Source organism: Colossoma macropomum, unplaced genomic scaffold, assembly GCF_904425465.1.
Source record: "Colossoma macropomum unplaced genomic scaffold, Colossoma_macropomum, whole genome shotgun sequence".
NCBI classification, from domain to species: Eukaryota; Metazoa; Chordata; class Actinopteri; order Characiformes; family Serrasalmidae; genus Colossoma; species Colossoma macropomum.
The window spans coordinates 26,196,221-26,208,794 of NW_023494810.1; the positions used below are offsets into that span (position 1 = coordinate 26,196,221).

Here is a 12,574-nt window from a genome sequence, read left to right on the forward strand (position 1 = left end):
ATGGCCGCTCGCGCGCTGCTGGCGCTGCTGCTGCTGCTGCTGACCGTGTCGTGGTGCGCGCGCGCCTCCTCGAGCTGCCAGCTCGCGCACGACTGGCGGCCGCAGAGCGAGGCGTGCCGCGCGGAGCTGGCCGAGATCATCGTGTTCGCGCGCGTGCTCGCCGTGCACAAGGAGCAGCCGTACAGCGTCTACAACTACCTGCCCTGGCAGGACGACGCGGGGGGGCTTTTCTTCTCGGCCGAGATCGAGCTGCTGTGCGACCAGGCGTGGGGCAGCATGCTGGAGGTTCCCGCGGGCTCGCGCTTCAACGTCACCGGCTTGGGCTACTTCCCCTGCTACTCGTACAGCGTGGTGGAGAACAACAACTACTACTTCTTCCTGAGGTGAGTCTCGGTCTGGTGATGCTGCTGTGCACGAATGGAGCCTTGTGATACCAGTGCAAGGGGAAAGGGAAAGTCCTCGTGCTCTGAGATTATATGCTCTTGTCCAGCTTGCAGAGAATTAAACGCATGATCCTCTATGCTCATGATAAACCATATTCATAAACCATATTCATGTGTACAGTGCGCAGAACTGCTTGTAATGAAGTCTTGGCATACTGTAAAGCATGAGCTTCTACACCATATAGCACCAGCAAAGGGGTTTTGTTACTTGTAACAATAGCAAAACCCTTTTTGGTGCTATGTAGAACTTATTTTAAAAGGTTCTTTAAGTTATCAGTGTTCTATACAGTTCTATACCAAATTGCATGTCTTGTGAAACTAAATGAACACATCCTCTACAGGCAACAGACTTCAGTGTGGCATTTTTCTCCATTATAGTGCACACTTTCTATTCTTTGCTGACTTTCGGAGTATAATATATTGTAAAAAAAATAGTAAAACATACAGATTTAAGGGTGCCATTACTTTTTCACAGGCCACATTTTAAGGCTTTTTTTTTTTCCTAAATGTTAAATTCAGCAAATAGACAGCAAGCATGCATTAAAATGTGCTTTCTGTGTACTACAAAACATGTCATTTGACCAGGGACACCCAAACATTTGCATGCATACTAAAAAACCCCTGAAGAGCCACTTTTTAAGGGTATGTATGAGGGTGACACTTACAGCCCACATGCCACATGTATGAAACAGGTTCTATATAGCTTATTAAGTTCTATAAAAGCTTGAAATCATTTTGGTCACCATATGGAACTCTGTATCCAGTTTGCAGTTTTGTCTCTAATGAAACTGATACTGCTTCTTCCTGAGGTGAGGCTCAGTCTAGTGATGTTGTTAGGCACGAATGGAGGCTTGTGATACCAATGCTAGAGGAAATCCTCATGTTCTTAAACTATATGCACATACTCCAGCTTGCAGAGTTAGTCGAGAGAGCGAGCAGTTTAGAGCATATTAAGTTACAGGGTACTAAACAAAAGCATGTTCCTTTATGATGGTAACCTAAACAGGCTGCAGCATATCAACCATAATCCTAAAGCACATTCATCTGTCTGGTGTGCAGGGTTACCTGTAAGTTATAGCTTATTAAAAAGCATAAACAACTACACTCCAAAATGGAATCTAAATAGTACAAAAACAATCTATGACTCCCTTTGTGGTGCTATACAAAACCATTTTTAAAGGTTCTCTAAAGAACCATACACAACAGGTTTTCCATCAGAGAGAAGAACCATTTGACCATGCAAAGAACCATTTATGCATTCAAATTGTTCTTTGATCTGTCCTACACATAATGTATGGTTTTATATATGTCCGCACTCTTAAAAAAGATGGTTCTTCAAGGGTTCTTTAGTAAAGAAAATGGTTCTATATAGAATCATGAACACTTAAAGAACACTTTGCATAATTAAAGGGTTCTTTGAATCATGAAAGGTTGTTCAGATTAATGGAGAATGTGCTTTAGATGGGTTTATATAGAGCCTTTTTGAAAAGGTTTGTTTGTTTACTAAAGAACCCTTGTTTACTAAAGAACCCTTGAAGAACCACTTTTTTAAGGGCACTCTTAAAACAAAATGCCACAAATGGTTCTTTGAGTAATACCATAGAAGAACAACTTCTGGTTCCCTAAAGAACCATGACTGAAAGACAGATGAAGCAGAAAAACCTTTTAAAGGTTTAATGAACGTTTACATAATGAAGGTTCCTTACCAAGTTCAGGGTTCTTCCAAGAATCTTTACATTATGTGGAGGTTCTTGAAACGTCTTCTATACTCCAAAAAGGTTCTATGACTTCTAACAATAGCAGCCCTTTTTGGTGCTATACAAACCATTTGTCAAGAACCATATCCACAGGTTGTTCATCATAGAGAAGAAACATTAAACCATACAAAGAACCACTGATGCATTCCAAAGGTTCTTTATGTTGTCACAGTTCTATACCTATCCACTGCCTTTACTAAAGAACTCTTAAAGAACCACTTTTTTAAAAGAGAAGTCTAAAAAAAGGTGCCCAACTGGTTCTTTAACTTCCCTAAAGAAACATATTCGAAATAGAAATTTGTATGTTTGACAGTTTAAAGAATCTTTATTTAATGTAAAGGTTCCTTATCTTTAGGGTTCTTCCTAGAACATCTACACTATGTAGAGATTCTTTAAACTTAAAAGGTTCTGCACACGTATGCCTCTCATTTACACAAATGGTTCTTTAAAGAATAATCCACTGAAATGTTCTTTAAGGAACCGAATGTGGTTTTTCTATTGAAAATGTTTATGTATAATGTAAGGGTGGGTATATGATTGTGTCACATGTTGTCTCTGTCTGTATATCATATGCATGTATGAAACAGGTTCTACATAGCTTATTAGGTTTTACCAGTCATTTTGGTCACCATATGGAATTCAGTATGTTTCTTGTTGAGGTGAGTCTGAGTCTAATTCTGTGGTTGTATAATCGAACAGTAATTTAATATGAGACGTCTAATTATATAATAATGTAAAGAAGATGTATAATATCAGTGCGAGGAACTAATGCTGCTGCTGCTGCTGTTCGGCATGAATGAAGACTGATGGTATCAGTGCAAGCCAAATCGTCATGCTCCTAAACCATATTCACATGTGCAGCTTGCAGAGTTGCTTGTATTGAAATGGTAGCATAAGTGTTGCATATCAAACAAAGGTAAGATCTTCTGTGATATACCAGCATATCATTGCTGTTCAAAGAAAAACATCTCATTTCTATGGTTTAAAAACAGTAGTTGTCCCCCTACATTGTATGAAAATTTCATGATGAATGAACCAATAGAAATGCTCCAAAACTGCTTGGAATAAAACCCCTTTACTTTGACTTACGTTGAAAGTTAAGAATGTTTTCGACTCTCCTGTAAAGTTACTGTTCTGGAGATACTTGTTTTTTCTTTTTTCAGGTAAATGCTTGTTAAAACGCTGTGATCATAACACTTTTTGGGGTGAAATGACATCAAAATTGACCTAATCAGCCTTTATAACAGATGCTTGTTGGAATAAGCTTTACAAATGCTAATGTAGGTTTATGCCAGTTGTCATTAATGGATTTTGTGTTATGTAGCATGTAGCCTAACAAACGCTGCCTTACAGTAAAGTGTACGTATATTAAATAAGCACATGCATGACTTTCTATGGTGGTAACATACAGGTTCTATACAGATAAAAGCTTATGTAATTTTCACAGTTAGTTGTTGTATGTCTACCTACTAGGTTTGGCCGATTAATCGAATTTTATTTTTAATCACGATTTTGGCTTCCAGCGATTATGAAAGCAAGATAATCGAGATAAAACGATGATTGTGCCAAATTCTGTTTTGCAGTGATGCTCTCGTTTTGTCTTGTGTTATAAATCCAGCACACCCCTTCACTATACAGTGGTAATCATGTAATTTATTGTGGTCTAATTTATTTTTACTTATGATATTTATATATGTTTAGTAGTTTTCAGTAGGCTGTGGAAGTGCACTAATATTATTTACATGTATATATATACATATACATATATATACTTTTTTTTCTACTGTGCTCTGTGTTGGTTGTCTGCACTGTATTGTGCCTCATTCAAACAATACTCACAGCTTAAACATACCTTACAATTTAATATGAATGGGCGGGGCTAAACTGCTGTAGGCTGACATATATTTAAATGAACAATGAATACAAAATAGGCTGTTTTTGCAGCTTAGTATCCAGATACGGACTGGAGTGTGAAACTTTATATAGCTTCACATAATGTTTACATATTAATTCATACTCATTTAGTTCCTTTATTTATAAATGTTTATTTTCACAAAGATAAAAGTTCATTCAACCATGATGTACAATACTCTGTAATGGACCCCTAAATAGGTTCTATGCAGATGAAAGCATAGTAAATCCTTTTTTGGTCGCTAAGTATCTCACATCCAGCTTACAATACTGCCTGGAATTCAGAGCTGTAATATGTTAAAGAGAAGCATAATCATCTGTGATGGTGACCTGAACTGAATGGCTTATTAAATCTTTTCAGTCTGCCGCTGTACCATATCCACTCACTTAAAGTTTTGCTTGAGTGCAGTTCAAAATTGCATATTTTGGATATGATATATGTAAATGTAGGGTGTCAGTGCTCTGTTTTTTGGACACAAAGCGTCTGAGACCTTATTATGCCCCATAATGACGCTACACTGAGTGAAAATAGTGTAATAGTTATTAATGTTGGAGAACAGTAAGGTCAGACTTCATTAGCTGTATCTGGCCAGTGGTTGCCTTTGTTTCTATGTTTGGAGGGAGACTATGATCCAGCTGCCAGGAGAACCTTCAGCACATCACACTGCTAACCTGAACCAGCTGTGTGAGAGTATGACCATTCACCCTGATTCTGGAGGGGATGGGGGGGACGTGCGTGTGTGTTCTGCTCCTTGTGTGTCTCTGCATGGGAAGCATAAGAATAAGTGCAGTACTTGCAGTGATTACCAGGAGACAGAGAGAGGGAGGGGAGAGAGAGAGAGAGCAACAGAGAGAGGGAAGGAGAGAGATATTAATATAGAGAGGAAACTAGTGAAAAAGAGGGGGGGGGCAGAGGAAGAGAAGAGGAAAGAGGGTGGGAATTAGAAAGAATAGAGGGGAAAGAGCAAAGGAAAGAGAAAGGGAAAGAGAGAGAAAGGAAAGAGGAATTCAGAGACAGAGAAAAGAGGAAAAAGAGATAAAAGAAAGAGGGAGAGAAAGGGAAAAGAAAGAAAAAGAGAAGGGGAATGACTGAGGGAAAGAGGGAGAGAAAGGGAAAAGAGAGAAAGAGAAGGGGAAAGACTGAGGGAAAGAGGGAGAGAAAGGGAAAAGAGAGAGAAAGAGAAGGGGAAAGACTGAGGGAAAGAGGGAGAGAAAGGGAACAGAAAGAGAAGGGAAAGACTGAGGGAAAGAGGGAGAGAAAGGGAAAAGAGAGAGAGAAGGGGAAAAATTGAAGGAAAGAGAGAGAAAGATGGAAACAGTGAGGGAAAGAGAGAGAAGGGGCAAGAGAGAGCGAGAGAGAGGAAGAGTGAGGGAAAGGTAGAGAAGGGGAAAGAGAGAGAAAGGAAGGGAAAAGAGTGAGTGAAAGAGAGAGAAGGGAAAAGAGAGAAAAAGAAGGCGAGCAAGTGAGTGAAAGAGAGCAAGAAGAGGAAAGACAGAGAAAGAAAGTGAAGGGGAAACATTGAGGGAAAGAGAGAGGGGGTAGTTGAGAGAAAGAGAGAAGGGGAAAGGGGGAAGAGAGAGAAGGGCAAAGACAGAAAGAAGGGGAAAGAATGAGTGAAAGAGAGGGAGAAAAATGAAAGAGAGAGAAGGGGATAGAGAAAGAAAAGAGGAAAGAGAGAAAGAAGGGGAAAGAGGAAGAAAGAGAAGAAGAAAGGAGAAAGAGAAGGGGGAAGGAGAGAGAGAGAGGGAGAAAGAGAAGAGGAAAGAGAAAAAGAAGGAAAAACAGGAAAAGAGAAAGAGAAGAGGAAAGAAAGAAAGAAAGAAGGGGGAAGAGAGGGAGAAAGAGAAGAGGAAAGAGAGAAAGAGAAGGAAAAAGAAAGAGAAAGGGAAAGAGATGCGTGAAGGAAGGAGAAAGGGAGTCTGTTAATACTTTAAAAGGTTACTCATGTTTTGTGTTTGTATGTGTGAGAGTTCTGCTTCTTGTATGTCTTTCCATGGGAAGCATAAGCTAGTTTGTGCAATGCTTGGAGCGATGACCAGAAGAGAGAGAGAGAGAGAGAGAAAGAGACAGAAGAGAGAGAAGGGGGGGTGGATCAAGCAACGTCCAGATATTCTCTCTGTTCATTTAACTGTTGTATCTCTGAGAAAAAAGGAAGAATCAGAAATACACTTTATTAATTTGGTCATTTCATCACAGCAACAGAGATACCATTTGTACTGGCCTGCTGGATGAGTTTTATGTTTTGATAGTGTAAGCCTTGTATCTCTTGACAACCAGACTGTTTTAGTTGTGTTCCCTGTGTTACCCCTAATCAATTCAACTGAGCAATGTTCTCCTCCCGTGAGGAATACTGCTCAGTGTCTGTCTCACTCTTCTTACTGTTTTCTGTGGCAAGCAGCAGACAGCAGACTGCATATGAGGAGCCGTGATATATATGTGACTGCTAACCAATCACTGTACTGTAAAAATCAGATGCATCTTCGCCTGATGTTTTTGAAGGATCGCTCCACACTCTAAATAAAGGTTCCTAAATGGTTAATGGCTTGTGATGTACATACATACATACATCATCTAAACCACTTATCCTTCTGGGTCGCTGGAGCCTATCCCAGCTGTCATTGGGCAGAAGGCAGGATACACCCTGGACAGGTCGCCAGTCCATCGCAGGGCAGACATACACAATCACACCTAGGGGCAATTTAGCATGTCCAATTAGCTTAACTGCATGTTTTTGGACTGTGGGAGGAAACCGGAGAACCCGGAGGAAACCCACGCAGACACGGGGAGAACAGGCAAACTCCACACAGAAATGACCCTGGTCGCCCGGCCGGGACTCGAACCCAGGCCATTCTCGCTGTGAGGCAACAGCGCTACCCACTGCGCCACCGTGCCACCCTTGTGATGTACAGTCCCAGTAAAAGAAACATATTTGGTAAAGAACCGTATGTGGAGGTTCTTTAAACATCTCTAAACACATGCAAAATGTTTCCTTCCAATGAAAGGTTCTTTAAGGAACCACAAGTGGTTCTTCTGGCATTGCTCCAAAGAACGCTTTATTGCTCCTTTTGACACCTTTATTTTTAAAAATGGATGGATATGTATGTCAAAACATTCATGAGCTTTATGACTTCAGTTTTTGAACAAGCCAAGTACTCAAGCCATCGAGCACATATGAAGTACGTTCCAAGTCCCATATGCCTTTTCTTCTCTCCATTTCAGTTGCATGGAACTGACACCATGAAACATACTGTAGTATATTCATAGAGTTTAAACCAGGTCACTGTGGCAGGAAGCACAGTCAGGAGAGCGAAGGGAGAGACTAAGGGAAGAGGGCTGATTAGTTTAACACTGGTCTGAAATTACTGAAATGTAACAGGGCAATGTCTATCCAGAGTAGATAAACTAGTGGTAATGGAGTCGGATTTGGAATTCTTCTACACCGAGCACCTATTATCAAAATGCACCAGGTAGTGAAAACACATGCTTAATGGGCAACTCCACTAATTTTCAAAAATTCTATATAATTAAATGGTTGAAGTGTAAACAGAGTCATTCAGAGAGGTTTGATGTGAAATGCTCCATTCTGGAGAAACTTGCTGAGTCAGAATTGTTCACAGTGGTGGTGATAGGAACCAGACGTCTGAACAGTTTCATGTCTCTAAAAGCTCCTTCACAGAAAGTTGTTACATGAAATGGTTACAAATACACTACTTGATGTCTGAGACATTGTTTTATGATAGCTTTATGATGAAGTTTTGGCTTCAAATGTATTTAAATCCATTTATTTGAATCCTTTCTACTGATAGTAGGTCACATGAAACACACAGAAAAAGGAGTCAATCTGCAGTCTTGAGGATAAAGAGTCAAATACTAAGGCCCAATCCCTTGATAGCAGAGGAGGGTAAGTTCAGCAACGTCACTGCTGGGCTTTAGTTACATTTAGGGCATCATATGCTTTCAAAGAGAGGTATAAGACAATTATTTATTATCGCCCACTGCTAATTCTTTGGTGATACGCAGCTGAAGTCAGCTATTCACCAGCTTCTTGTTCGTATTTTCCCGTTCCACCTTAAATGGACTATTTAAGGTGCAACGGGAAAGTTAGCTAGCTAGCTACTGAGACATTAGCATGCTGTTATGCTTGTTATGAAGAAAATGACCATAACACATTGGAACAACAATAAACTAAAATAATATGATGGTTATTTTAATATTTTAACGGGGAAAATACTTACATTTGTGAGTTTCTTTGGTCGCTCACCTAGCCATCTTGCCGCTTTTTCTTTTTTTCTTAACACTCTTTCTTCAACACTCTGTTTGGAGTGAGCCTCTGAAAAACCTCCGTTTGGAGGGCCATGTAGGCCTAACCCCATGTAGGCCTAACCCCAACAAAAATTGGGACACCCTAACCCTACATGTGAATGCACAAAACAGAGGGCTAAGGGCTAAGTGGTAGGGGCAAGGAGTGAAATGGGATTGGGCCTAAGTGTCAGTTTTCACCTCAGCTAACCTTACCAGCCTATAGGCACATAATGTATTTTACCTCATACCTTTTAGCTCAAAAACAGTGAGGTTGTGAAGAGTTATGTAGCTGATTCCAAACATGATTCGTTTACTGTAATGATCTACATAGATAAAGTATAAAGGAGCTCAGGCTTGATGCTTATTAGCACTCTTTGCAATGCTTTCTAAGTGCTATTTGGCTGCTTCCAAATAGCTGATTGAAACTTCCATTCCTATCCATTTTCCTTAATTTTGCCTGATCTTCTATCCATGTGGATCCACAGGCCAGCCAGCATATTTAATGAATTCATCAATCCATAGCAAATAGGAATAGAAAATGTCAGCTATACAGATGCAGTCTTGATCAGTTTCCCAATCCCAGTCCTGGTGACTCTGTGCTCTATGCACATTGACGTGCTTTGTCTCATCAACACACCTGATTCAACTATATATATATATATATATATATATATATATATATATATATATATATATATATATATATATATATATTTATATTTTATATATATTTATATATATATTTTTATAATTATATATGTATATATATAATTAACAAGCATCTTAATGTCTGGGTCAGGTTTGTAGAGGAGAAAACCACAAAAATGTTCAAAGCAAAGGGTCACCAGGACTGGGATTGGGAACCCCTGGCCTAGACTGATTCAACCTGCCAAAGTGGTGGATCACCCATAAGTGCTGCATCACTGCATCATGGCGTCACATTCTCAAACGTTATATTATATTGACATAGATTGTGACAACAGCAAGCTAACAACGCAGAACAAACACAGACTGGCCAGCTAGCCTGTTAGTTGGTTAGCAGCAAATTAACAACATTATTCATTAAGCTTTGCAAAGCTCACACTCTGAAAGCCTGATTTAGCAAACTTTCGAAATTGGAGGACCTCCTATCTCAACCACCCAAGAGAGCATCCAATGGTCTAGTTTCTTGTCCATGATATGAAATCAAACTTCTGAATCGATGTCCTTTGACATCATCACATGGTACATTATCAGCTGATTATTGAACAGTGTTCAAATTAATTAAAAAAGACTTAATTCAAGTGAAATTCAGTTTCATGTGGGCCTCTAGCTGAATGTTGTGTAAAAGTTTCACCATGTACAGCCAGCCTGAATAAAGCCAGATTAAATGACATCTGAGGTTGCTTTGCCAAATGACAGTATGTTCTGGGCATGTTGCACCACTGAAATGAAACCAGCCATCATATTTTAGGGAGAACTTTTTCCAAAATGCGAATTCTTTTTGCAAATCAAATAAACACAGGTCAGTGTCCAGGCAGGATTCTCTCAGCTCAGTTCCACAGTGTCTAGATCACATTCATATATTCTAATGTAACTCAAGTTGGCTGGAATGAAGACCTGAACAGCTATGTAGAGGGAAAGGGTGAGCGATCTGAGGGGTACCAATTATGGTTAGTTTCTAGTGGTGGGCAGTGCGGCCTTACAGTCAGGTTTGGAATAATGGGAATTACCTACCAGAAAGGTTTGGAACCAAAATCTACATCCCCCTACAGCATAAACAAATGCTCAGATCTGTCTGCCAACCAACAGATCAGTCTCTATTTCCAAGCTTTATGAGCAAAACAACTTGCCCTAGTATTACTGTCCTCATGAGCAGAGAGACAATGTGCGTTTGTGCCACAGCCCCCACTTCAGCAACCCCGCACTGCACCAAAACCTTGTGTTTAGAGAAATGAGCTTGTGCAGACAGGTTTAGGCTGAGCCTCACCCACCCCGTTGTCCTCTTCTTTTTCATCACCCTGCAGATAACTAACGCTGAATTGGCTTTATACCTCCTTCAAAGGCATTCCAGGCCACAGCACCTCCAGCAGTCCCATATGCAAGTCCTGGGCCAAGCAAAACAGTCACACTGTTGAGGTGAACATGGAGGGGGTCGATGTTGTGAGGTGACTGAGATGACGCCTGCTTTTCGCATTGTTTCTGGGGAGCGAACTTGCACAGACCCCTTTCCCTGAGCCAAGCCTGGTCTATTCTTAAGCACTATCAAATGAAAAGCTGGGGAGATTCTGTACTTGTCTGATTTGACAGGCCAGCTTGTGCAGGAATTAAGTATCTGTGTAATTTCTTCAAATTTCTTTTATTTGGAAATGTCATAGCTTGGATGGCACTCAATAACCAGGTCAGCCACCGCGGGGGTATTTAACAAAGCAGGATTTGTCATTAAAACTTAATAATTTAAGCCCAAAGTCAGCATTGTCCAATAGGTTGTCCAATGACTGTCCTGAGCTCTCTTTCTGTTGGCTGTTCATATAATTTAAAAGTCAGCAGCGTTGGGAGTTTTTAAACCTCATTATACGTATTAATGTCACACACACAGGCTCAAAAAGAAGGTCCAGCTTGATGTTTAGGTCTCAAATGTAAAATCAACATTATACTGATGAAGATATGATGACAATAGTATATAATTCACTTACATCCTCAGAAGACGTCCTTTGCTCAGTAAACTTTGGACTCATTTTGAATGCACTAGCAAACGTCAGATTCATCCACTCAGGGAAGGGATCTGAAGCACAACCGGTATTACAAAATGTTCTTCCACATGTCGTGTGCAATTACACATTTCCACCAGAGAGGTCTCCAAATGCCCATATTTTAAATAGTGTAGCTTTATATGAAAGAATGGGAACTGTATTAAAATCAATTAAAAGTGGACGTATGGAGCTAAAAAGGTACTTAAGTACTACTAAAGTCAAAGGAAGCAGAAATTTACATGAAAGTAATAAATGCAGGGATCTTAACTCTGTTTATGGTGTCACAACTAATGGGCGATATTGGTCCTTTCACAAAGATAAACTAGAATAGTTGAGGACAGTTTAAGTTTACAATGATATGAATTTGAAAAAATATGGGATCTTTGATAAGAGGAAAATAAAAAAAGAGAAAAATTCTACAATTTGTAGCAAGCACTTAGAAATAAAAAGGTCCAAATGAAAACGTACATACTAAAATGTGTGCTTTTCCTCCTGGAAATGTAACTGAGAAAGAGTACAAGTATTTCAACAAGTACAAATTTTTAACTACAACATGGTTTCAAATGTTTAAATTTATTTTTTGTTTTAATAGTAAAGATAAAGTAAAATAAAAAGCAACGCTGCTGATGTATATGTATTGCTAGCGCTGATTGGTACTGTGGCAGACCTGAGGTCACCTGTGCGAAATTTAGCCCTGCCCAAATCGAATCAAATCAAACTGAAGAAAACAAATAATTTAAAAAATCTTTCAACAGAAAAAACCAACAGCATTCTTTCTCTGCCAGTTCATTGTAAAAACATCACAAAAACTATAGATAATAAAAGAAAATCATGGGCTTTAAGTATTTTCTACCCCTGACTTTATTAAAACATAGAGTTTTAGGGCAACAACCAGTGTAACTTCTCTCTATAGGCCCTCTAGTGGCCATTCCTCTAGCAGAATGGAAATCGACTTAGATATTTTTCAATAATGTAACCAAGAAAACATTTTCCCCCATAACTCTGTTATCAGATTAACTAGGACACTGATGGCCCCCTATGAGTGAATTGTTGAGCTGCTAGTGGGCAATGATGGGTGAAAGTAGAGGGGTGAGAACCCCCTGCTATGAAAACAATTCACACTTTTCAACAAATATGGCCATGGCAAGGTAAAAGACAGCACAGCTGCAGCTTTCTTGACTTCAAAATATTGGTATACAACTGCAAGACAACAAAAAAAAAATCAATTAAACACAATAAAAACACTTGTACAAGGACTGACTTGCTTGCTCACATACAAATAGTTCACTTCCAATTTTCTTAATCATACATATATTCCCATAAAGAGGCCGCTTTCAGTAAGTGCACCAAGAAGGATCCCCGTCTCCGTTAGCCTGCTTTAGTTTGTAAACAAGCCTAAAGGGTCACCTGATGTAAACAATCAGATAG

The 12,574-nt window shown here is 39.6% G+C and overlaps 1 protein-coding gene across 1 annotated transcript in view; it reads left to right on the plus strand.

Annotated features, from left to right (window-relative positions):
- The window catches only part of ccdc3b (coiled-coil domain containing 3b), a 34,509-nt gene continuing 21,935 nt past the window's right edge, over window positions 1-12,574 (plus strand). The window contains exon 1 of the mRNA XM_036560181.1: window positions 1-383. Within this exon, the coding sequence (XP_036416074.1) occupies window positions 1-383 (383 nt within the window). The remainder of the gene's footprint in view (window positions 384-12,574) is intronic.